Genomic DNA, 25121 nt, shown 5'->3' with positions numbered 1-25121 from the left:
TGGCTGCTAATTCATTTTTCCAAAACTAGCCAACTCTGCTCTCCTAAGCGAAGACCCAGGTTCCTGCTTAGGCACCCCCTAAGATTTCTTCCCAGGTGCGCCTAGTCCCAAGGTGCTAATTCTGCTTAAAGGATGAGGGGATAAACCTCTCCACTCGGTCCGCCCCTATCCCGCCTCCCTCCCTCCCCAGTACCTAGGACCCCTGTGTTCAGCTCCTCCTCTTCTCCCCACCCTCTCCACCTTCCAGGCACAACTGGGGGTTGGGAATCCAGGGAGGGGGATACTTGGGATATGGGGATCAGTAATAGGGTTCTCCTAAGAAGGAAGCGGGGGGGTGGGGGGGAGAAAGAAAGGGGGGTGGTGATGGATGGAGGAGGGGCGGGGTGGACTTGACCAAGTGAGCGCCCGTGACCTGTTGCGTGTTGATTGACTTAAGCCTTTCTCCCTGATCGGAGCTGAGTGGTTTATGTAAATAGAGGATTTTAATTCTATCGTCCTAGGTAGGATGGACCAGCCCCCCTTGCCTCTGCCCTCATGTCCAATAAGAAGAGACCCAGCTTGACACCTGCCTATATACAGAGCGAGAGCTAAATCTTCCACACTGATCCCCGGGACATATATATATATGATATATATATATATACACATATATACACACATATACACACTTGCTTCTCTCTATATATGAGAGCTAGAGAAACTCCAAGGCGAGGAAAAGGGGGTGTGTGCTAGGAAATCCCAAGATCATGACTTCTAGTAAAATTGAGATGCCTGGAGAGGTGAAGGCAGACCCCACCGCCCTGATGGCATCACTGCACCTTTTACCTTCGCCCACACTCAACCTTGAGATCAAATATACCAAGGTAAGTAGACACCATTGTCCTCTTCAGCACGGATTCCTTTCTGGAAAAGGGTCGGTTTTTTTTTAATTGATTAATTTTTTTTTTTTTTTTGGCGGGGGGGAGAGGGGGAGAGGAGGGAACAATGAGCTGAAGGAGGTTAGAGGTCCATTCTAGTCTGACCTCCCCAGGTCCTGTGATTGAAATCCCAAAGAAACAGCTTTGCAGAGCAAGGACGCTTAGGAGATCCGTAGAGATCTTGGAAAGCTCCAAACAGATGATGGTTATAGGGTAGGCTCTTTCCTCAATCCATCTCTGTTTTCTGCTGGTCTAGAGTGACCCTCATACATTTATTTCTCTTGCTCCTGAGTGCTCAAAGGAAGTTATACGAACAACTTCAACTTTTCAGAGGGCAAAGGAGAGAGTCTTTTTTTACTTACTTCTTTGCCCCCTGGGGCATCTTGATTTTTCAGTTTTAAGTGTTTAAAGGGTTGTCCTTTCTCCCAGGTTGTTATATCTTGGACGAAGTCTCTGGACTAATTTTGCCCTTGAATTGACATTGTTGTGGGTGACTTATTTTTCCTGTAGAAAATTGTGAAGACGAAAAATGTTGTTGCTTATTTCAAGAATTGCAAGAAAACTGTTAATATTAATGCGTAGCTCTGATAACCTACCGGTATTTGATTTGAATGTTGCAGAAAGTTACTTTCCCCCAGGATCCTTAGAAACTAAGCATTTAAGTGTATGCTAGCAGGTTCACTTTGGAGTTCAAGTTTTTTATAACCAACTTTGACAACTTGAGAGCCAAAATCAAGAAGGGTTTTTCATTCCTAAAGGGAAAAAAGAATACATTTTCTCCATTTGACTATAAATCGTCCTTAGAATTTCTTTCTGCCTTTTTTCTCTATCGAAAATTGTTTCCTAAGTTAAACCACACTTCCTGGGAGATTTGTAACTGGCATTTTAAAGAATGAAATTGAAGGGGGGCGGAATACGATTCCAGATTTCTTGTAGCTTGTTTTAAAAATCTCCTTTGTGTTTGTCGATTTTGTTTAGAGATTTTTTTTTTTCCTGGGGGGGAAAAAGTTTCCCTTTTACTTTTTTAAAAAGCCAGCACTGAAAAGTATTTTCTGGCAAACTTTAGAGAGTGGAACACTGTTTAGTAGGAAAATCGGTTGTTATACACTTACCGGTATATGGTAAATAAAAGGTATAGATTCAATCGAAATGTTAAATTATAGGTGCTTTCACTTGTGTTAAGTTTTAGGAACTAAATGAAGATAACTCACATTATGCATGACAAATGGATTTAGTCTACCTGCATGTGTCACAAATCAGGGAAGGGAGGCAAAATGAAAAGTTATTAATGGTTACAGCTATTTAACCATCTTTGCATAACAATTGTGCCCATCTTTTCTCAAATTTTGCAAAAAAGGAAGAAAGTAGGGGGCCGGGAAGGAGAGGGAGAAAGATTTCTAAACATAAAAGCTACAATATTGAACAGGTCCCTTACTTGCTCAATATAAAATAACTTCTTAATTAAAAATAAAAATTAAGATCTAACAATTCTTGGTGGCTATGGACTAAGGAGGAAATAATGATGGCTTTACTAGCAAAAGGGGCGGGGAAGATCCCTCATTAGCCTTTTGGGGTTTGGCTTTATTGTTCTACTTTTTCTACTTTTGGCCATGTTTTTTGTACAGCCTCTTCAGAGAGCTAAAGTTAAGGCTGGAGCAGGTATCTATCTCAGGTTTTAATTTTGAGACTCCTCGGGTTCTCTTGTTCAGCCCGACCCTCCCCCCTTCTCCCTCCTCCCCTTTCCTTTCCCCTGTCCGCTTCTGTAGGAAAGACAACTGATTTATAGCTAATTGGAGCCTTTAATGTGAAGTCTTGCCTGGAGAAGACTTTTATCTGGTATCCACTTGCCCACTTATTACAAAGAAAAACAATTAGAAATGAAAGAATGGATTGCAACCTGATTCTTTAATTTGTGGGGAGGAGGCACTTCATTTCTTGTGTGACAAACAGCCCCCATAAACACTAACACTAATCCAAAGGAAAGCACTTTCCCCCAAACTTGTAAAATCAGATATCTGTGAACATTCCCAGCAGTTTTACTCCTCTGGTTTTTAACTTGGACCCCTACACTTGCATATATCCCAAGCAGTGGGGCAAAACACTTCTTAAAATCCTGAGCACAAGCCACAGGGAAATTTGTTGTTTTTTCCTTCTTTTTTTTAGTTGTTGTTGTTGATAATTTAGGATTGTGATTCCTTAACCTAGGGTAAAACGAGGAAAAGGAGTGGTGGTGAAGATGATGTCTTGGATTAGAAAAATCAAGTATAATTAATTTGCAAATATTAGTTTCCCCAAAAACCGATTCAATGTAAAATGGATAATTATGAAAATGATGACTTTCTTAGGAACCTCTAAGATAAAGGAATAGTAGCTTTAAAAATTTTAAGTATTGCATTTTTAGGGTTCATAGAATCAGCCATATAATGCAGGCCTTAAATTTGTGTTTCCTTGAGTTAGTATGTAATACGAAAAGAAAAGGTCTCTTACTGAAATTTTTGCTATTTCAAGAGGACAGGTCTTTTGTGGATGATACTATTTATAATTTTTTTTTTACTTTTTAAGACTGCTATATGTCACTGCATACAAATAAATGGTTTGATAAGGATAGCTGGATATTTCAGTATGTATTTAGAGTGCCTTTCATTTCTCACATTGGCATTCATTTTTCTTTTTAAAATAAGATTTAATTTCTCCCCTGTTAAGAGCCTTTTATTAAAATTTTTGTCCAAAGAGTTAAGATGACTTGGCTAAGGCAATTCTGCTAGTTTAGGACAGAACCAAGAACCTCTCTGTCTTTATCTGTCTGTCTGTCATCTATCATCTAACACTCAAATTTTAGCTCTAGTGGAATATATGAGAAGCAGGATTCAATGATTTTGCCTCTAAATCAAACTCTTCATTACTTAGGTTACTGGAGAGAAAACCTCTAAAGCTTTTCATTGACCTTAAAGAGGTGAAAACCAAACCCCAAATCAGCAGATGTCATGGGAAAGCTCCAATCTCTAGTGAGAATGATGTCCAGTCACACCATCCCTTTTTGAGGGGGATATCTTTTCTTACCTAATGTCTATTCTTAGTTCCCTAACAGTCACTTGGGTCCTAAGGGTTTGGGTTGATTTTGTTTGAGAGGTGTGTGTGTGTGTGTGTGTGTGTGTGTGTGTGTGTGTGTGTGTGTGTGTGTGTGTGTGTGTGTGTTTTATGATTCTAAACAGAAGAGGTCACCAAGAAGAGAGAGGAGATGCTAGGGAAGGAAGAAGGACCTCAGTAGTAATAGGAACCAGTTTGAGAGAGGGAAAAAGTAGTCTGTTTTCCTACTGACACATCTCAGCAGTTAGTATAGAGTTTTAGTCAACTTTAAAGCTTACCTCAGAATTTAGAGTGAGAAGGAACCTTAGAGATCTTCTAGTACCATTCCCTCATTTTGTAGATAGAAAAATTGTCAAATGGAGGAAGTTAAGTCACTTACGTAGCTTCACACTGCTGGTAGATGGTGGAACTGGACTTTGAATTCAGGTCCTCTGAAAGCATCGCTTAGCATATCATAGGGCAGGGGTACCCCACCTGGAATAGACAAACACCCCTCCCCTCAACTTTGGGATTATCAGAAGCCTTTCAAGAAGGCATGGAGAATATTTGGAAAATAATGATATTGTCTTATTGAAATATTTCAAAAGGAAAAGTGTCAGAACAAAAAATGTTACATATCAAAGTTTTCTTTATAAAAAGTTCTTCATTTTATTTCATATGTCTGGTAAACTCTAGAATATATTTACTTTCATAGGGAATACTGAAAACCAAGGGAAACTGGAACTAAAAAAGAATGGGCACTCATTGCAATAGGTAGGGATTCTTAACCTTTTTTTGTGTGTCATAGACTTCTTTCACAATCTGGTGAAACCTATAGATCATTTTCTCAGAACAATGTTACTTTTTAAAAAATCAATAATAGAAAATGCTAAATTTCAATTAGAGATTAGTGAAAGTAAAGATCTAGGTTTTTTTCCCCATCTAAACTTATAGCCCCTCCATAAACATGAGGTATCTTTGGATACAGTCTTAAGAACCTCTATTATCGGTGAACAAATACTGCATGATCAGTGCTTGCCTTATTAATTTGTGCCCTAAGAAAATTTCATTTAGATTCCAGTAGGTGCTTTGGGGAAAACTTATCCTTATCACCCTTACATCTTCTCTTTCACTGTAGCCACTGCCAGGTATTAATAGCTTCTCGCATTAAGCTAATGACCTATACATCACTTTTTTTTCCCCTGAGAACACATGAATTCAGAACCTATCCTTATCAATATGTCATTTAAATTGTTCCAACATGTGCTGTTTTAGATATACATGTGATAAGTTTAATTTGTGGTTGTACTATCTGGATTAATTAGGACCTCCTAAAAAGGCCAAGTAAGCCAAGATTAATGCTAAATGCATTTATTGGCACTTAAGAAAAATTATTTGAATTGCTATACATCCTTCTTAGAGATGCTGATTAAACAGTTTAAAGCCCCATAAAAGAATTAATTCTTTTAAAATAAGTGCAGGGAATTGGGGGGGGGGGAAAGTCACCGTTAAATTATATGAAATACTTTTATTGCCACCAACTATCATAGGACCACTTTCTATATACAGTGGAAACTTTATTGAAGTTCATTGAATTCCAGCATCAAGTCCAATGGATATGGAATCTGGAAGAGATCGACTAGGCCTTTCTGTGCCATTCTTAGCTCAGAAACCCTAGTGGCTTTCTATAGCCACCAGGAGGAAATGCAAACTCCTTCATCTAGCATTTAAATTTCTTCCACTTATATCATATCATATTATGATATGTTTTGCTATGTTATATTATAAATTATTATATTATACGAATTATATATCATAATGTAATACATATCATATTGCATTATGGTAATCATGCAATAGATAATATTAAGGATTATGTTATGTCATATTAATTATATCATATCACATCATGTACTATATAACAAAGCACATATCACATCACATTATTATATTATATTGAATTATATTGTATTGTGTCATATGTCGTGTTGTGTCATGTGTCATGTTGTGTCATGTCATGTCATGTTATGTTATGTCATATTATATTACATTACATTGTATCGATTAGTTGTTCTCTAACCAAACCTACACCCTTCCACCACCATGCATTTTCCAGGGGCCATTCCGTTACATTGGCTCCAATGTCCTTTTCTCCACATCTCTCTCTTTTTACTAGTCCTATTTCAGGTGGCAACTTCTCCATGAAGCCTTCCCTGCTTCTCCCAGCTAAAAGTGATCTTCCCCTTTTAAGTGTCCTTAAATCATCCCTTTATCGGGATCTTTCCTCCATTCCTTTGTCCCACTCTACTTGGAGTTGTATCTCCTTGTGTAATATGGGGGTCCGATTCTTCTAGAGAAGTTCCTTGAGGGAAGGCCTTGGTTTGTTATTTAGGAAGTGACCTTCCTAAGTGTTTTGTTGAACTCAATGGAAGAGGAAAGAGAAAAAGATAAAAGTGGAAGCCATTGGAAGAGGGAGGGAAAAAGAAGAAAGAGAAAGCAGGAGGAGGGAAAACTTGTCCTGAGGGCTTAATGGATCAAAAAAAGAGCTTAGCAGGACTCTTGTTTGGTCTTTGCTGGTAGACATCTGAAGTTACCTTTAGTACCCAGCACACAGGGTGGCTGTCGGGATCAAATGAGATCATGCATGTAAAGTGCTCTGTAAACCTTTAAAGCCTATATAAATGTCAGCAAACTAGTATGTGCAGCATATACGAATGTAGCCCTTGGGTTTAACTTGGGGCTTTGCAATGTTTAAGCTACAGGTGGAATTTTTCTGTAGACTTTTTACTAGGAGTGGTCCAATAAAGAGTCATTTCTTTTATTTCAATCTGCCAACTTTCATATTGAGTGACAGGGTTCGCTGAAGTGTGTTGATATGGGTTAGAAAGAAAAAGGATGCTTTGTACATCCTTGGAAGAGAAAGAGAAGCTATGTAAGACTTTGTACTTGTTCTCAAGGAATGTACAATCCCATTGGAGGAATTATGGTTCCAAATTCAATACAGATGAAAATAGGTAATGCTTAATTAAATTGGGCCTCAAAGAATAAAGTTGTAGATTGGCTTCCTCATCTGGGCCTTTTTTTCCTGCATCAGTAAAATAAGGAGGTTGAGCGAGCATTTGGCACTCAAAAATTTTTTAAGGATTTTTTAAAATTACATATAATTAGGAAACATTTAATAAAATAAGTAATGATATATTAAAAGCTCAAAAAAAATGAGGACGTTGGTCAAATGGTTCTAAGCTCCCCTCTGGGCCTGGATCTGTGATCCTATCTATGGTCGGTTTGGGTAAAGATAAAAACATTTGAGGTTTCAAGAAGTCCTTATTTACTGACAAAGTATCTGCTTTTTCATTGTGCAAAGATTATAAACCACTTTATCTATCTTATAGCTGTGGTGCTAACATTTATGACTCTCCTTTTAAAAATGACCTCAACTAATATTTCTGGTTTTTGGTGCAATCGTGTAGAAACTCCTACAGCCAATTATCCTGGAATTGTCTAAACTGGGAGATGTCTCTAATGACTGGCAAAAATTTATATACCCCACAGGACCTTATAGTCCTAGAATGAGTGTTTTAGTGATAAATTACTCATATAATTATGGATTATGTGTTCATTAAGTATATTTTTTGGTTTAGTTTTTTTTGTTTTGTTTTTTTACATTTTTAAACCCTTAAGTTCTGTGTATTGGCTCCTAGGTGGAAGAGCGGTAAGGGTGGGCAATGGGGGTCAAGTGACTTGCCCAGGGTCACACAGCTGAGAAGTGTATGAGGCCAGATTTGAACCTGGGACCTCCCGTCTCTAGGCCTGGCTCTCAATCCACTGAGCTACCCAGCTGCCCCCATATTTATGTATTTTGAAGCCCTTTGATTTCTGTTTTACATGCATATATCCATGCATACTTATACACATATATGTAAATAAATTATATATATATAACATATATATATAAATACATATATATTTGTAATTTCACAGCAATCCAATGAGGCCAGTAGGGCAGAAATTAGGGTTATTCTCTTGTTTGTAGGAAATGGGGCCAAGCCCTGGATTCACTGTTTCATTCTATTGTGGAAGTTCCTCTCACCAATCTGTAATTCCTTTGTAATGTATAACATATGGGAGTTTCCTGGAAAACCAAGAAGTCATGACTTACCCCATAGTCATATAGACAGTATGTGTCAGAGGCAGGACTTAGGCATGCCTTCCAGCCACTAGGCCACCCACTGGGCCTCTCTGGGGCCCCTATAGTAATAGCCATGTGACAGATAAGGGAATTGAGACTCAGAGGTTAAATGACTTACCCAAGGACACACAATGAATTAGTGAACTAGGCCCATTTCTCCTGAGCCAAGACATCTAGTTTACTAAAGTATGCTACTACTCAGTTATCTTCAAGTCCTTGTGGAACTGTATTTATTTCTTTTAAAAAAATTCAATTGACAGTATTTTTTCCCCATTAAATCTTCAGAATTGGGGGAGGAATCATCTTCATTAGATTTGTGGACTTTTAAATTAATATTCAATATCTCCAAAGTATAACATTTATAGAGATTTATTAATGTTTAACTAGAGAGCTAGAGAACACAGGGAACATTCCCCATTCATTTCACATGGAAGAAAGAGCTAGGGCAACAAGGACCTGTCACCACTCAATTCAGGAAGAAGAGGAAGCTAGGGGAGCGTTACCCAAAACTTATATACAATCTCACAAAAGATACATGTAAACAGAAAGGAAAAGGAATCGTGAGTAATACAGACAGGAAGTCTGGGTAATGTAATTTCAGGGGTTCAAGACTTCCCAGCTATACAGATTTTAAAGTGTTCAGACAGAGGAGCACAGATTAAGGGCTGGAAGGGATCTTGGACATGATCTGGTTCAAGGCTCACATTTCACAGTTGAAGAAACTGAGAAGCAGAGAGGTGAAATGACTTGCTGGAGGAATGACAATAATAATAATAATAACAATAATAATAATAACTAATGTTTATATAGTGCCTACTATGTGCCAGGCATTTTTATGTGCTTTATGTCATTTATTAAATTATTTCATTTGCTTCTCACAACAACCCTAAGAAATAGATGCTATTATTATCCCTATTTTACACATGAGGAAATTGAGGCAAACAGAGGTGACTTGCCTGGGGTCACATAGCTACTAAATTTTTTGGTGCAGTTGTGCAGAATTCCTAGGGCCAATTATCCTGGAATTGTCTAAACTGGGAGATGTCACTAATGATTGGCAAAAATGTAAATGCCCCACAGGACCTTATAGTCCTTATATTAATATATTTGTTTTATATATATGTATACATGTATACATATATAATATACTTGAACTCAGGTCTTCTTGATTCCAGGCCCCATGTTCTATCCATTGAGCCACTGGGCTGCCCCCGTAAGGTACCAAGTACCAGAGCCAGAATCTCAAGTCCTGTCCTCTGACTCCTCCATCCAGAGAGCTCTTGGCCACTGAGCCAGAGAACTTTCTCTTCCCCTTAGTGCCTCAAGGACGAAGAATCTGAGCCCTGATGCCTTGTTTGGTAAACCATGTTGCCAAACTCCTTCACTGATATCTTCACTTGATAAATGATTCTTATTATTCATTTCTAAAATTAAAAAAAGTAATCCAATGAGGCATATTCTTGGTTATGTTCAGGTTTTTTCTCATTTGTTTCTGATTTGTTTCTCAAACTGTTTCTTTTCAAACTCTAGTCATTGGGTGTTCGGTCCACTGCTGGGCAGACTGTCTTGGCTCACATGATTTGGAAAGGCGACTAACCTTTAAGAAATTCTAGTTTGAAAGATAATTGGAAAGTTTCTCTATTCTTTTCTCCCTACACAAGTTTGCTTCGCTCTTAATAGCCTTTTCTTGGAGCTCAACATAGAGATTTATTGGTTTTTTTGGGGGGAGTATGTTAAAAATTATGATCATGACTCAACATTCTACTGTTTTTATTGTTTTTTTTTAAACGTAGGGAATCCCCTATTCTCTTTCTCTGCTCCTGTTTCATTACTTTCAAAAGTGGTTGTCTGTTCTGTTTCCTCGAGGCACTCTATGGCAACGGAAAGAGAATTATCCAGGGAGACTGGAGAACTGGATTCTTGTCCCGGTTCTGCTCCTCGCTAGCTGCATGACTTTGGAAAAGTCAGCTTTTTAGTTTCCATTTTCTCATCTGTAAAAGGATCAGAGTAAAGCTAGATAGATGCCTTTAAATTTTTAAGCATGTTTTCAGAATGATTGGATGGAGGAAAAAGGGAGAGGTCAGTCGTTTTTATGCCACTTTTAATATCTTTCAGGATATTTTCCTATTGAATACTCAGTTTATTTTGAGTCACAATGTATTAAGGAACATTTGACTTTTTCCATCACGCCACCAGCCTGGTACCTGGGAAACAGCATTGACTTTGAAGTCAGAGCATCTGGGGACGAATCCTTCCTCTGCTACTATGTATGTGACTTTGGGGCCTCAGTTTTCTCAGCTTTAAAACAAGAGGGTTTGGGGCTAAGATGAACCCCCAAATCTCTCGTGTTTCTGAAGCTAGGATGGTGTGACCATTAGTCTTCAGTTAATTGGATTCTCGGAACAATTAGTGGAATATTGTGTACACTCAGGTGAAGTATTATTCAGATTATTACTTATTGCCATGCCAGAAAATGGAGTTGCCTTCCCATTGTGTGCTAATATTCTAACTCATTGTTGTTCAGTTTAATTCAAGTATTTACTGTGTTCTACTTGCCAGGCATCCTATCACCTGACAAAGGACACATATCCCCTATCTTTATGGCATTTACGTTCTTCGTCTGTTTTTCTGACTCTGAAAATCTAATCTATCTTTTTTTATATATGCATCAGTGTTTCAGAATCTAGCACAATACATTATACAATTAGGTGTTTAGTAACTCCATTTTGATAAGGAAATTATGAAAAATTATCAACAAATCCAATCTCTACCCTCTCACCTCCTTTTTAGCCAACTAGGTGGCACCGTGGATAAAGTGTCAGACCTGAAGTCAGGAAGACTCATCTTTCCAAGTTCAAATCTAGCCTTAGACACTGACTTGCTGGGTAACTCTGAGCAAGTCACTTAAGCTTGTTTGCCTCGGTTTCCTCATTTATAAAGTGAGCTAGAAAAGGAAAAAGCAAATCACTCCAGTATCTATGCCAAGAAAACTCCATATGGGGTCGTGAAGAGTCAGACATGATTGAAATGGCCCAACAACAATGAGACACTTTCACAGAATCATCCTGTATTTATACTGCAAGGGGCCATTTAAATCACTGTGTCCACATCGAACTTTATAGTAAACTGAAACTTAGAAAAACCAAAAGACTCTTGCCCAAAGTCACAGAGAGAGTAAATGGTAAATTCAGTTCTCGAGCCCAAGTATTCTAATTATATGTTTGTTGTCTAAGAAAGGATCAAATGGGACTGTAACCACACACAAATGTCTGCAAATATATGTATACAAATATTTAATATTTAATATAGATATTTAATGCAAACATTCAAGTACTACATAAATATTAATAGTATTACTAATAAAACTGTTGTATCATCTGGATGAGAATAGTCTGCAGGTAAATGTGTACCTTGCCATTATTGTAGGCTTTTTGATTGCACATTATAGTGTTTTCCTGTGATGTTATAAGTACGTGGAAAATGTCTGCTGTATATGTCAATTTAATTCAATTATCACAATCATGCTAGTGATCTACTGTGTGCAGAGTACTAATTATTGGGAAATCTACAAAGTAAGTGTTATTTGGCATGAGAAGGCAAGTCTTCCTTAAGCTTAGAGAGGATTGGAAGTTTCCTAGATAGGGGAGGTAACATTTAAGATGATTTTTAAAAGAATGGGGCAAGGAGCCACTAGATAGCACAGTAGATAGAGGGTCAAGTCTGGAGTTGGGAGGACCTGGGTTCCAATCTGATTTCAGACACTTTCTATGCGTGACTCTGGTAATTAGTCTTTTGACTCCAATTGCCCAGCCTTTGTCACTCTTCGGTCTAAGGAGATAAAGGCTTAAAAAAAAAAAAAAAGAATGGGAGGCTCAGTGGATTGAGAGCTAGGCCTAGAGACAGGATGTCTTAGGTTCAAATTTGACCTCAGATACTTCCCAGCTGTGTGACCCTGGGCAAGTCACTTAATCCTCATTGCCTACCCTTACTGCTCTTCTGTCTTAGAATTGATATTAATGGGGGCAGCTGAGTGGTTCTTTGGTTTGAGAGCCACGCTTAGAGGCAGGAGATGGGTTCAAATCTATCTTCAAACCCTTCCTAGTTATGTGACCCTAAGCAAGTTCCTAGCCCTTACTGCTCTTCTGCCTTGGAACCAATACACCAATTCAATTCTAGGAAAATAAGCTTTAAAAAAAATGATACAGGGAGCAGCTGGGTAGCTCAGTGGAACCCAGCCTCAGCCACTTCCCAGCTGTGTGACCCTGGGCAAGTCACTTGACCCCCATTGCCCACCCTTACCAATCTTCCACCTATGAGAAATACACCGAAGTACAAGGGTTTAAAAAAAAATGATACTAAGAGAGAAGGTAAGAGTTTAAAAAACCAAGACAAAACATAATGGAATTAGGGCAGTTAGGTAGCAAAGTGGTTAGAGCTCCCGGCCTGGAGTCAGGAGGACCTGGGTTCAAATATGGTCTCAGACACTTCCCAGTTATTTGACCCTGTGCAAGTCACTTAACCCTGATTGCTGCTCTTCTCTCTTAAAAATGATTCTAAAGCAGAAAAAAAGGGTTTAAAAAAACATAATGGAATCTTTGAAGTAACTCATTATAATCTATACTAACAGGTTACTTTCACTAGTACAATGACTTGCAGAAAAAAATTATTTGCTAAATGAATCAATATTTGTCAAGTTGATTTTCTCTTAATTCGCTTAAATGCCTCACAGTTTCTTCTGGAGCGAAGCCTGCTGATGGATACAGTTTGTAAGAGAGCCTGAGGATTTGGTGTTGGATGGATTTTAGAAATCATCTAGTTCACTTTCCTCATGAAGTGAGTTCCCAGAAGATCACAGAGGTAGAAGAACCAGCATTCCAGCAGGATCTCATTTGGCCTGTCTCCCTCGCCCTGAGCCCAGTGCTGTGAAAATAGCAGCCTCTTAAATAGTGGAATCTAATTGGCCCCAGTCCCTGGACTCCAAATCCTGCTTTCCTTCCACTAGAGCGCCTTGCTTCTGATGCACCTGCTAAGTGCCGTTGGATAGACCCAGATCTGAGAGCCCACTCTGTTTTTTCTTCTCTGTTTTTTCTTCTAGGTGGGATCCTCACTAAGTGTCTGTTTCAGAAGGTTCATAGATAGAGAGCTAAAAGGGTCATCAGATGCTATGTAGTACAACCTCCCCATTTTACAGATGAAGAAATGGAAGCCTAGAGAACTTTAGTTTCCTGTTTCAGATTAATATTCATTCAGTTGTTTCCCAAATCTTTGTGACCCCATTTGGGGTTTTCATGGCAAAGATACTAGAGTGCTTTGCCATTTTCTTCTCCAGCTCATTTGACAGGTGAGGAAACTGAGGCAAAGAAAGTTAAGTGACTTTCCCAAGGTCCTACCAGCTAGTAAATGTCTTGGGGCTGGATTTGAAGTCAGGAAGATTTCAAGAAATCAGGAGTTGGGGGCAGCTGGGTGGCTCAGTGGATTGAGAGCCAGGCCTGGATTCAAATCTGACCTCAGACACTTACTAGCTGTGGGGCCCTGGGCAAGTCACTTAACCCCCATTGTCTAGCCCTTAAGGCTCTTCTGCCTTGGCACCAAATACACAGTATTGATTCTGAGATTGACGGTAAGAAAAAAGAAAGAGAAAAAAACATCAGAAATCTTCCTCACTATAAGCCTGGCACTCCATCTACCTGGTTTCTTTTACTCCCAAGCCAGGACTTTATCCTCTGTTCCTTGCTTCCTCCTTATCTGTAAAATGAGAATAATACTAATGTATTTATACACATTCTCAGGGCTATTATGAAGAAAGTTCTATTGGAAACCTCCAAGTGACATTCGAATACGAGTTATTACAATTATTGACCATTAGTATTATTATTTTAGGTAGCAATTTGGAATGTAGAATCGTAGGACCTGCTATTTGGAGCTGAAAGGGACCTTGGAGGTCATGAGTCCAACTTCCCTCAATTTAAAGCTGAGGAAAAGTTTGAGAGATTTGCCCAGAGTCAAATAGCAAATAAATGCCTGAGGCAGGATTTGGACTTGAGTCTTCTTGAATACAAGTCCAGGGTTCTATCCACTCATAATACCACTTAGGCAGCCATGTGTCCAATTTCACTTAGAAGTTGGGCTTGCTCAAGCTGTTGGGAGCTGGTGCATTTTGCAAAGACGTGTCTCTTAATCTTTTCCTCGTGTCTCCTTTTGCTGTTGTTTCTTTCAAAATGCAACCTGACATATTGGAGATGCAGTTTCCAGAAGTAGGAGATAGACACTATTCCAGAATTAAATAGGGTGCAGAGGTTCCATCTTGTCTTTTCTGAGCAAACTCCTTGTTATTTTTTTCGTGTTTGACTCTTCGTGACACGTTTTGGAATTTTCTTGGCAAAGATACTGGAGTAGTTTGTCATGTTCTTCTCCAGCTCATTTAGCAGGTAAGAAATTAAGGCAAACAGAGTTAAGTGACTTGCCCTTGGTCACAAAACTAGTAAGTGAGGTTGGATTTTGAATTCAGGTCTCACTGACTCCAAGCCCAGAGCTTTATTCACTGTGACACTTAGCTGGCAACTACATCATCTACCATTTTCTTTGTCCTTCAGCAGAAATGGCTGCATCAGAAAATGACTGACTGGAATAAGAATGACCTGAATTATTTCTTGGCTCTATCAAACATCTAATATCTTTTCAATTACTTTGTGGGGGAGTGATATGTAAAAATGACCACTTTCTTGGTGGGAAAATCATACTAGATTCTTTTTTTTTTTTCTAATGGACCTGCCAGAAGTTGCTTTCTGGAGAAACCTGACCTAATATTCTCCAGATTTTTCACCCCTTATAATTTTAGAAAGAACACATTACTCCATTTCTTTGTCTTTTTGCTTTTCTAATGCAAACATGTTCTCTCTTTCTCTCACTTTGTTCCCTCTTCCTTCTTCCTCTGCCTCAATGGATCTCTCTTAAGAGAAGCTTTTGACATCTCATTTCTAGGTTAAAGGAAAGTCTTTACCTGTTTTCACAGAGCAGGCTGTGCCTGGGAACCTTTGTGGCCATCGGCTCCTTCAGCTGTTTGCCTAAAATGCTCCTTAGGGAGGCTAAAAGCAATGAACCTGGAATAACCACATTTGACTTCAGGGAGCCCTCTTGAGAATTTAGTAATTACTTAATGGATTGAATTGGCGACATATACTATTCCAGATAACAGCTTGGGTTACATTAAATTAACCTTCACAAATGGGTATTTATTGGTGTACTCTTAAAAGACTACATGTGTTGGCCATAATTGCTCTTCCTTGCTTCTCCATGCTGATGGGTATTTGCACTGTCTGAGTGAAAAATTTCTCAGATTAAAGCCTGGGTGGTAGTTTGAGCCATTTAGTGGTGTGTGCCATTGTGTGAAGCACATTGAGCATAAATCCTGTCTTGTAAACAGCAGGGAGACTAAGGAGATTTGCCCACATTCTGGTGTCATTACTTGGAGTTCCAGCAGAGAAAAAGAGGAGACCATTTGAGAGAGAAGCAGAGGGTACAAAGAGAGGATGAGTATTTGAATTCTGGGATCCAGCCTATTGAGGACAGATCATTGTTGAGGATAGGCATACGTGTATCCACACACACTCATCTTTGGAGTATTTACACTGGTTGGCCAAAAAAAGGTAGGGGGACAAACAAGCGTTATGCTTTTAAGAAACACTTGTGGACTTAAATGCCTTGCTTAAGAGAAATAGGAAGAGTGTATTTTTTTTTTTTTTTTGTAAATGTCCTTCTAAAAGGAAGAACAAAAGATAACTTTTAAAAGATCAGTGGATGCTGTTATGACAGTGGTAGGGTTTTACTTGGCCCCCCGGTTTTTTTAGTCCCTTATCCTACTTTTCTAGAGGCCTTTAACCCTTTCCTCCACAGCTTTTCTAATTCTATTCATTGAGTAGACAAATGCTTAAAAAGATTTTTCCTGACTTTCATAAAAATGGATTTATTTTCCAGAAGCTTTAATGCATAATATAAAGATGAGAGGATTAATTTTTTGAATATACTGTTTGTATAATTAGGACCAGCTTTAGAAATAAGGGAAGACTATAATCTCAAGGATAAGGTATTTTGGAAACAATTGTTATTTCTCTCCTCCACCCTCAAGGGGCTATAAAATGAAGGATACACCCTCATTTTCCCCACTTATCTAAACCTTGTATCTCCTCCAGAGTTTAGAACACAGCTCTGCCTCCTGGAAAGTAGATGCTTAATACATACTTTTCAAATGAATAAATTTCCTTAATTCATTGAGTCTCTCTTTCTGTCTCTGTCTCTGTCTTTCTTTCTCTGTTTCTGTCTCTGTCTGAATCTGTCTGTTTGTCTGTCTTTTTGTCTCTCTCACCAGATACATAAGAATCCCTTTAGAGAAATAGGCACTGGAAAATGTGGTTCTAGTCTCAGCTTTACCAAACTCTATGACCTTGGACAAATCATTTCCTTTTTGGACTCTCCTCTCTTCATCTGTCAAATGAAAGGGGGAGCATTTGAACCAGGACTCTTTAATCTTTGTGCTTCCTTCTTCCTTTCAAATTGTATACCTCCTTTATTTCCACCCCACCAGAAAGTATGATCATTTGGAATCTGAAGGAAGGGGGAAGGGAGATATCTTGCATTCACCTTCAGAATTCTTGTTGAATTCTTTTTTGGCACCAGATTTCTATAGTCAGAGCAACCTTGTTAAAAATGTGTGCTCCAAGGGTTTCCATATATTCCCCAAGAAACTGTGCCACAGGCCAACATTCCTGTCTTATCAGGGAAGTCATCTGTGACAGTCATCCAATGCAGATCAGATGAAGCCATTCTCCTTCTGGAAGCCAGTTGGGAAGGTAGACTTTTCAGCTTCCCTACAAATTATAGACAAACACTACATATATATGTTGCTTCCAGTGATAACATGTAAGCTCCCTAAAGGCATTTTTGTCTTTATATATCAAGAGTACTTAGCACAGAGTAGAGCAGTTAGATAGCACAGTGAATAGGGTGCTTGGACCTGGAGTAAAGAAGACCTGAGTTCAAATCCTGCCTCAGAAACTTACCAATTATGTGACTCTAGGCAAATAAAATTACCACTGTCTGCCTGGGTTTTCTTATTTGTAAGATAAGGATGATAATAGCACTTACCTATCAAGGTTATTGTGAGGATAAAAAATAAGATAGTATTTGTAGAGTTTTATAAGTACTATAGAAATACTAGCTGTTGTTTTTAGTCACTTTATTGCTGTTGAGTCATTTCATTCCTGTCTGACTCTTTGTGACCTTATTTTGAGGTTTTCTTGGCAAAGATACTGGAGTGGTTTGCCATTTATCTTCTCCAACTCATTTTACAGAGGAGGAACTGAGGCAAACAGGGTTAAGTGACTTGCTCAAGGTCACACAACTATTAAGTATCTAAGGTCATATTTGAACTCATGAAGATGATTCTTCTTGATTCCAAGCCCAGTGCTCTAGCCCCTATCCCACCTAGCTGCCCCTATTAGTCACCTAATAAATGTTTATTGATGGACTAATAGGGGTTTAATAAATACTTAATTGATTAATAGCACTCTCACATGGGTAGGATGATATAACCCTCCCTCCTCCTATGGATTGTGTTTTGATTAGTTTTTTACATTTGAAAAATTGCCCTGAAATTTGAGGGTAACAATGATCAAATGTGTACTTGATAATAAAAAGAAAACATTTATATGGCATTTATATTAAAACATTTTTCCATACATCTTCTGAATTGAACTTTAGTGACATCCCTAATTTTCTAAGACCAATTTAAACTTTATAAAGGTTTCAGTGTAAAGTAAAATTTTGCCCCTTTTCTAAAGATTCAGAGCTCATGAAGGTGTTTTGAAGACTGGGGAAGAATGACTAATAAGGCCAAGAAATTCTCTTTAAGTTGATACTTGGTAGCGAGAATTTGTGGGAAGGAAAGATTTGCTATTCCTTTGCCCAAAATTGCTTAAGAAGTTCCTGTCCTAGACTAAGTTTATGAATATTTGAGTGGATTAGAGAAATTCAGTGGTGAGTGAACCTTCCAGAAGCTTATGAATGCTCATTTGCTCCAGTCTAATATAGACTTTAGCACTTTGCAGGTCAGCGCCAGTGCTATTTGTCTCTGACCTAAGAGATCTGGAGTTCTTCACATCAAAACCACATCTTGCTGAGCAGAGATCAAACGTAGGAAGGTAAGGATTCTACCAGTGATTTATCATGCCAGGGAGGGCGATCAGGCCATATGGGGCCACTGCAAATGAAGTTGACATTCCAGCAGTTTCTCATATAGGCTCCTCGTGGAGTTATAACCAGATTTTTCTCATAGAAGAATTCCAGTAGCGATTCCTGATGGTGTTTCAGGGCAAGATTGCCTATAACATAAGGTTTAAGATAAAAAGAAAAAAAGAAAAGAAAATGGAACACTTCATTTGACTTGGCAAAATCTCTGAAAGTCACTTTAATATTGCTTTTTCTCTTTCTAATTCTTCCTTTCTCCTCCTTCATTGGGAAGGTCTGTGCATTTCAGTTTGCTGAATAACTTAAGACCTGCAAAGTTAAGTCCTTTCCTAAATCTGAGGCATCATCACAAAGTAACCAGGCTGAATTCCTTCGTCATCTATGCTTAGACTTGTTACTTCATTAAATTCAGCAGAGCTGGCATTGGAAGGGTTTTAGTACAGCAATCATTCCAATGGGGGGAGGGGGAATGCTTTTATTTTGCTAATAAAAATACTAAACTTTTTAAAAAATAGAGCTTTAAAAGTAGATCAATTGACTACTATTTATTATACACCTACTATGTGTCAAGTACTTCATGAAAGAAAATAGTTTTCTTTTTTTAAGCATAGAGAAAGAAGATGGACTTTAATCAAATGTCTGGTATTGTCTAGTAATTGATTTTCTAACAGCAACAAAGCCAAACCCTACCTAGGACATACTCTGGTTCTCAGTAATCCCTCTCATTATTTCCCGGCTTCTTAATAGCAATACTGACCCTAGAGATGGTCACCCTGCTCATGGTTCAGTTTGTGTTACATTTACTGTCACCATACAAATGTTCAGCCCCCTGTGGAGAAAACATTTAATTTTTTTATTTCAAAGGCAAAGTTAGCGACCTCCTGGCTCAGATGCCAGGTATTGTGGTGTTTCCGATGCTGGTGAAGGACAGATTTGCTTGGTAGAAGAAGTGAGAAGTGATTCTGATAAATGAAAATGATTAGGATGGTATTTCCTAATTTAACTCAAGATCTGAAGCTGTAACTTGCCTCTGTATTGTTTTTAAGATCATAAAATGGTAAAATTAAGATCAGTTAGGAGCCTTAAGACAGTCTCACCCACTTCTACTTTCCAGATGATCAAACAAAGTTTGAAGTACTTGCTTGGTGTCCCCCAAAATAGATGCAAAGCCCAGATGCATACTCTGTGCAGTCCTCTGATTCCAAATTCACTTTTGTTCTCTTTCGTTCTTGGACATTAGAACTCTTTCTACAGGTAAAAAGGAATATTGTTTAGACATGGAAATTCTTAATTAGAGGGGTTTCGAATTTTTCCTAAACCCTTATCTTCCATATTAGAATCAATATGAAGTATTGGCTCCAAGGAAGAAGAATTAAAGGCTAGGCCCTTGGGGTTAAGTGACTTGCCCAGGGTCACACAGCTAGGAAGTATCTGAGGTCACATTTGAACCCAAGATCTCCCACCTCAAGGCTTGGCTCTCAATCCACTGAGTCACCTAGTTGCCTGGTGAATTTATTAAAAAAAAAAAATCTTGACCATTGTATTTCAATATAATTAGTTTCCCTTTTACTCTTAAGTATTTTATGCATTTAAATACCTTCTGAGAAGGGATCCATAGATTTCAGCAGATTTACAAAGGGACCCAAAAAGGGTTTAAGAGCCACTGACTGGTCTAATGATTAGAGCTGGGGTTTGGCATCATAACCAGTTGTCTTGCCTTGTAGTTGTGTCCCAGCCCAATCAGCTAGACATTTAAATTCTTGTTGCCTCAGTTTCTTTGTCTGTAACTTGGGAATTGTTATGCAAGCTGATAAAAGTCTTAAAGTCATTATCTCTGTGGCAGAATAGCACACTAAGTCTGATGTATCCCACTTTCTCCTATTTTATTTATTTATTTACCCCCTAAATAGGTTATTTATTTATTCCCTAAAATACATGACCTATTTAAAACTTTTTTACGTGACAAACACACACAAGAGATTTTAATTAGAATGTAAGTTTTGATTGCTTAGTAGAAACGAAGGCTAGAGTGCCCTTTAAAGTCTCTGAACCCCAATAGTAAGGAATATGAGTAACTGTGCCAAGAAAATGTAACAGGAAGATTGAGTCTAGCCCCAGCCTTGTTGGAAGAGTAAGCAGCCTACAGGCCCATTGTAAAGATGCCCTTAATCTCCTAAAGGAATTGCCCAAACCTCCTAATTTGAAATCATACAAACAAAAACACTGAGATAAGCTGGTTGCTTTTTCAAATGGGGACCCCTGTGGCTTAGAAAATAAACACCTCCAGTCTCCTTCCCCCCAGCTCCCCAGCCTTTCTGTTGCCTCGCCATTTGCAAATGAACAGACCCAGCTCCAAGAAGGAGTCGGGACTAATTAAAGCTGGGGCAGATAGGCAAAGGAACATTTGTTTGGGAGCAGAAGACAAAAAGAAATCATGTTAGATTCCACTTTCTCAAAAGACTGAGGGAGGGAGTCAAAGCCCTTTCCCTGAGTGCTTTTCTTTCTAAAAGTAGTTGGATTTCCCACACAGCACTCTCTCTTTTTCAGAGCCTGGCAGCTTAATGGCATGTTTGAAGAAGTCTTAGCCGCTGGTACTTCCTTCCGTATTAGATCCAAAACCATTTCCCCAAACAGTGACTCAGGGACCATAACAGCCTGGTTAAGTTTTAAGTCACCTTCTCTGCCTTCACCAACCTTTCCTTTTAAATGTGTTTCCTCTGTCTCAGGCAGGCAGGCAGGCAGGCAGGCAGGCAACAACCATTTCTAGAAAGGTGGGATTTGACTTGAGCCTTGACTGAAACTAAAGGAGGTTAAAGAGATGGAGGTGAGAGGGACGGAGGATTCCAGGCACAAGCGACACCGCGCAAAGGCAGAGATGGGAGACAGAGTCAGTGTAGCTGGATCCTAGAGGACCCGGAGAGGAATCGCAATAAAAATGAGGTAGGAAAAAATAGGAATAAAATAAAATTAAAAAATAAAATAAAATTGAGAGTTAGTTTTCATTGATTGTCTTCTATGTGTGAGGCACTGTACTAAGTCCTGGGGAGGCAGAGATAAAATGGAACATTTTCCTGGGAGGAATCAGCTTGCCCACATTGAAATATATACAAGACGTTGAAAGAAAGAGAGAGCGAGAGAAACAGAGAGAGAGAGAGAGAGAGAGAGAGAGAGAGAGAGAGAGAGAGAGAACAAGAAAAGATAACCTTTTAGAGGAATAAAGACATTTTACTTTAAGAATACCTATTTGCGAATTATGTGCGCAAATTGTAAATGTGACATCTTTGTGACCCAGCCATTTATTTTTTCATCTTTCAAGAAAGAAAAGAGGCAAGCACATATATAATATGTCATCTCTATTTATTTCCCATGAAAAAATGGTAATGGGAACTAATGAGAAAGAGGCAGGACTGGTCGTCTCCATCCTTTCTCATTTGACGAATAGACCTCTAAACCAGTCTCAGGTAGGTATTAAGATCAAAGGAAAGTCTGGGAAGCCTGAGAAAATTTAGAATCAATTTGGGAGAGTAGATAAACTCTAGGATAGTTCTGAAGTCCCCCTGGTAATGATGTGTTATATGGAACCCTCCTTGGCTTTGCACACGAATAAACCTGGTTTCCAATTCATCCCATCTCTCCAGGTCTCTAGATTAGGTATAATTCCAGAAGACAATCTGGGAGAGTAGATGGATAGCTGCCCTTGGTCCATATTGGCTATCTGTCCCTGAACTGGTCACTTACCTATAGTTCTCTAGTCTAGGCAACAAATTGGTAATGGGAGTTTTCTCATCTCAACTTTCTTATTCCAATAAAACCACAAGTCTGGTTCCTATTCCCATCCTTTGACTCAAAATTAGATTGTCTGTCTCAATGTTTCTAGGAAGCAAATGGAAATTCTTCCCCACACCCTACTAGTCTCTCTTTGACTCAGTACAACTAGGTCTGATCAAATCATATTAATAAGAGGCAGGTGGATGGGAAATTGGCTAAGCAGCATTTGTGTCTTTAGTTCATGCCATTCTGAGAAACCTTGGGCATCAGTGGGTATGTTCCAGAGATAGGTGGATCTTTTAACACCTCAGTGTTATTTCCTTATGGAATCTGTACAGAGAAGATACTTTCTAGAAGGAAAAAAACCAACTGTACTTTTCCCTTTGTTAAAGAACGACAGATATTTTTAAAGTGTTAAAAATGAGACAATCCTTCAAATGAATTCAACACCTCCCTAAATAATCCCCTCTATCTCAAATACCCTCTCAGATTTGAATTTCAAGGCTTCCCCCCAAAAAAACTATGTAAGGTGCTTAGATTTCTTCTTGCATTTAGATTTAAATTCTGTGGATTTTTGTGGGGTTTTTGCATGTATGGTAAGATGTTTAAATTTCTTTGTACATTTTACTAACTCAGTTCTATGAAATCAGTCTATTTGTAGTCCCAAGAGGAAAGTTTTATCCAGTTTTTCAGCTGTGTGGTAGCCCAGAGTGAGCTAGGGTTTGGAACATCAGCATAGGATCAGGGAGTTTTATTGTTTATTGGTTTATTCTTTGTTTTTATTTTATTGATTTATTTTATGTTTGTTGATTAAATTTTTAATTAAAAATTCCTCATCACAATGTCTATAGGTCTATGATTTTTTTCCTTTTAAAGTTATGGCTGTGTATACAAAAATAGTTTCTACATAATGTCTAAACAGCTATTTGAAAAATAAAACATTCAGACGACCTTTTGCTTATTTGTTTCCTATGACTTTTAGCCATGTTGTTGGTCTTGGTGTTAGTGGCTAAATAAATAGAATAAATAAAAAGAATAAAAGGGAGAACTTTACATCTTGTGAATGTGTTCATTTAAACTATTAAAAAACAGATAATGAAGCACAATTGACACAATTCATTATCTGAACATTTCAGGTAATAGCAACCTTTGTCTCAGTTTTTCATTTCATTTTCAAGTAGATTTTAATATATTTCTTATTTTTGCATCATCTAGATTTGCTCTTATATATCTTTCTTCTTCCCCATCAAACAGAGCCATACCTTAACATAATTTTTTATTTATATTTTTTACCAATTACATATAATATCAAATTTCCACATAAGTTTTCTTAAATTGTATGATTGAACTTATCTCTTGGTATTGGCAGGCGATTTGATCTGGCTTAATTAACATAATAAAAAAATAACAACAACAAAAGCCCTTACCTTCTACCTTAGAATCAATATTATATATTGGTTCCAAGGAAGTAGAATGGTAAGGGTTAGGCAATGGAGGGTTAAGTGACTTGCCCAGGGTCACATAGCTAGGAAGTGTCCGAGGCCAGATTCAAACCCAGGACCCCCATCTCTAGGCCTGGCTCTCAATCCACTGAACTACCCAGCTGCCCCAAACATAATTTTTTAAAAGAAAAAGAGGAAGAAGAGACAAAAATTCATTAAAACTGATCAATATAGTAAAAAAAAAATCCTGACAGTGTTCCATATTCTTTGCAAAGGAGTATGTGTGGTAGGGTATCTTCTTTTCCTTTTTTTCAACATTCATTTTCAATTCTTTTTGTGGTCATTATCTTATCCATCGATATTGTGCTAGTTGTGTGTATTGCTTTCTTCGCTCAGGTTATTTAATTTTGTATCTGTTCAGGTAAGTTCTTCCCAGGCTTCTCTGTATTCATCATGTTCATCATTTTTTATAGTACAACACTAATCTATTATATTCCTGCATCACCCTTTGTTTGTTTTCCCAATCAATGGGCATCAATTTTATGTACAGTTTTTTACTCTCACAAAAAGATATGTAAATGGTATACATGGAACTTTTTTTTTTCAGTTAGTGACTTCCTTGGAATACAGGCCTGGCATAGAATTCCTGGGTCAAAGAGAGCCTTCATTTTATTTTCATTCACTCAGCAAGAATTTTTAAGTACTTGCGATGTGTAAAACACTGTGCTAGGTGTTAGAGGTACACAGGAATATAGTCCTTGCCCTTATATACATAGAGGCTTACAAAGAAGCAACAAAGACCATAAGTTCTTTGTAATCAAATACTATATTTTTATCTAATTTCTAAAAAAGTTTTAGTCTAATAGTACCTAGCATGGGACTCTCTCCACTGGAAGCATTTTATTTTTATTTTTTACTTATTTATTTATAAAACCCTTACCTTCCATCTCAGAATCAATACTATGTATTCTTTCCAAGGCAGAAGAGCGGTAAGGGCTAGGCAATGGGGGTGAAGTGACTTGCCCAGGGTCACACAGTGAAGAAGTGTCTGAGATCAGATTTGAACCCAGGACCTCCCATCCCTAGTCCTGGTTCTCAATCCACTGAGCCACTCCGCTGTCCCCTAGAGGCACTTTATAAAGAATTGTTGAGTTGAATTTCATGGGACATAGAGAAGGTTGTTTTTGTTACCTTCACAAAAGCCCATATTAACAATGGAATCACAGCATTTGGAATTCTTTTGGAATCTTAGAGTTCATCTAGTCCAACCCCTTCATTTACAGATGAGAAAACTGAAGTCCAGTAAGGGAAACAAGTGACTGAGGTTTTCCATGCCTAAATCCAATGATCCATTTACTGAACCATAGATTGCAAACTTCTAAGTGAGTAGCAGTTTGTGCTGTATCACCCTCAGGTACTTCATAAAGTCCTTCTGTTGTTCTTATTTAGTGTAGGAAGGACATTCCTTTTAGTGGGAAGATCCACAAAGTCATTTAA

The 25121-nt window shown here is 38.2% G+C and overlaps 1 protein-coding gene across 2 annotated transcripts in view; it reads left to right on the top strand.

The window, feature by feature from the left end:
• The first annotated feature begins 746 nt into the window (after positions 1-746).
• Positions 747-25121, top strand: part of ALDH1A2 (aldehyde dehydrogenase 1 family member A2) — a 111074-nt gene continuing 86699 nt past the window's right edge. For both annotated transcript variants that reach the window (XM_044662378.1, XM_044662376.1), the window contains exon 1: positions 747-863. In XM_044662378.1, the coding sequence (XP_044518313.1) occupies positions 747-863 (117 nt within the window). The remainder of the gene's footprint in view (positions 864-25121) is intronic.

This window comes from Gracilinanus agilis, chromosome 2 (genome assembly GCF_016433145.1).
Source record: "Gracilinanus agilis isolate LMUSP501 chromosome 2, AgileGrace, whole genome shotgun sequence".
Taxonomy (NCBI): domain Eukaryota; kingdom Metazoa; phylum Chordata; class Mammalia; order Didelphimorphia; family Didelphidae; genus Gracilinanus; species Gracilinanus agilis.
This window is presented reverse-complemented; position numbering and strand designations above follow the sequence as displayed.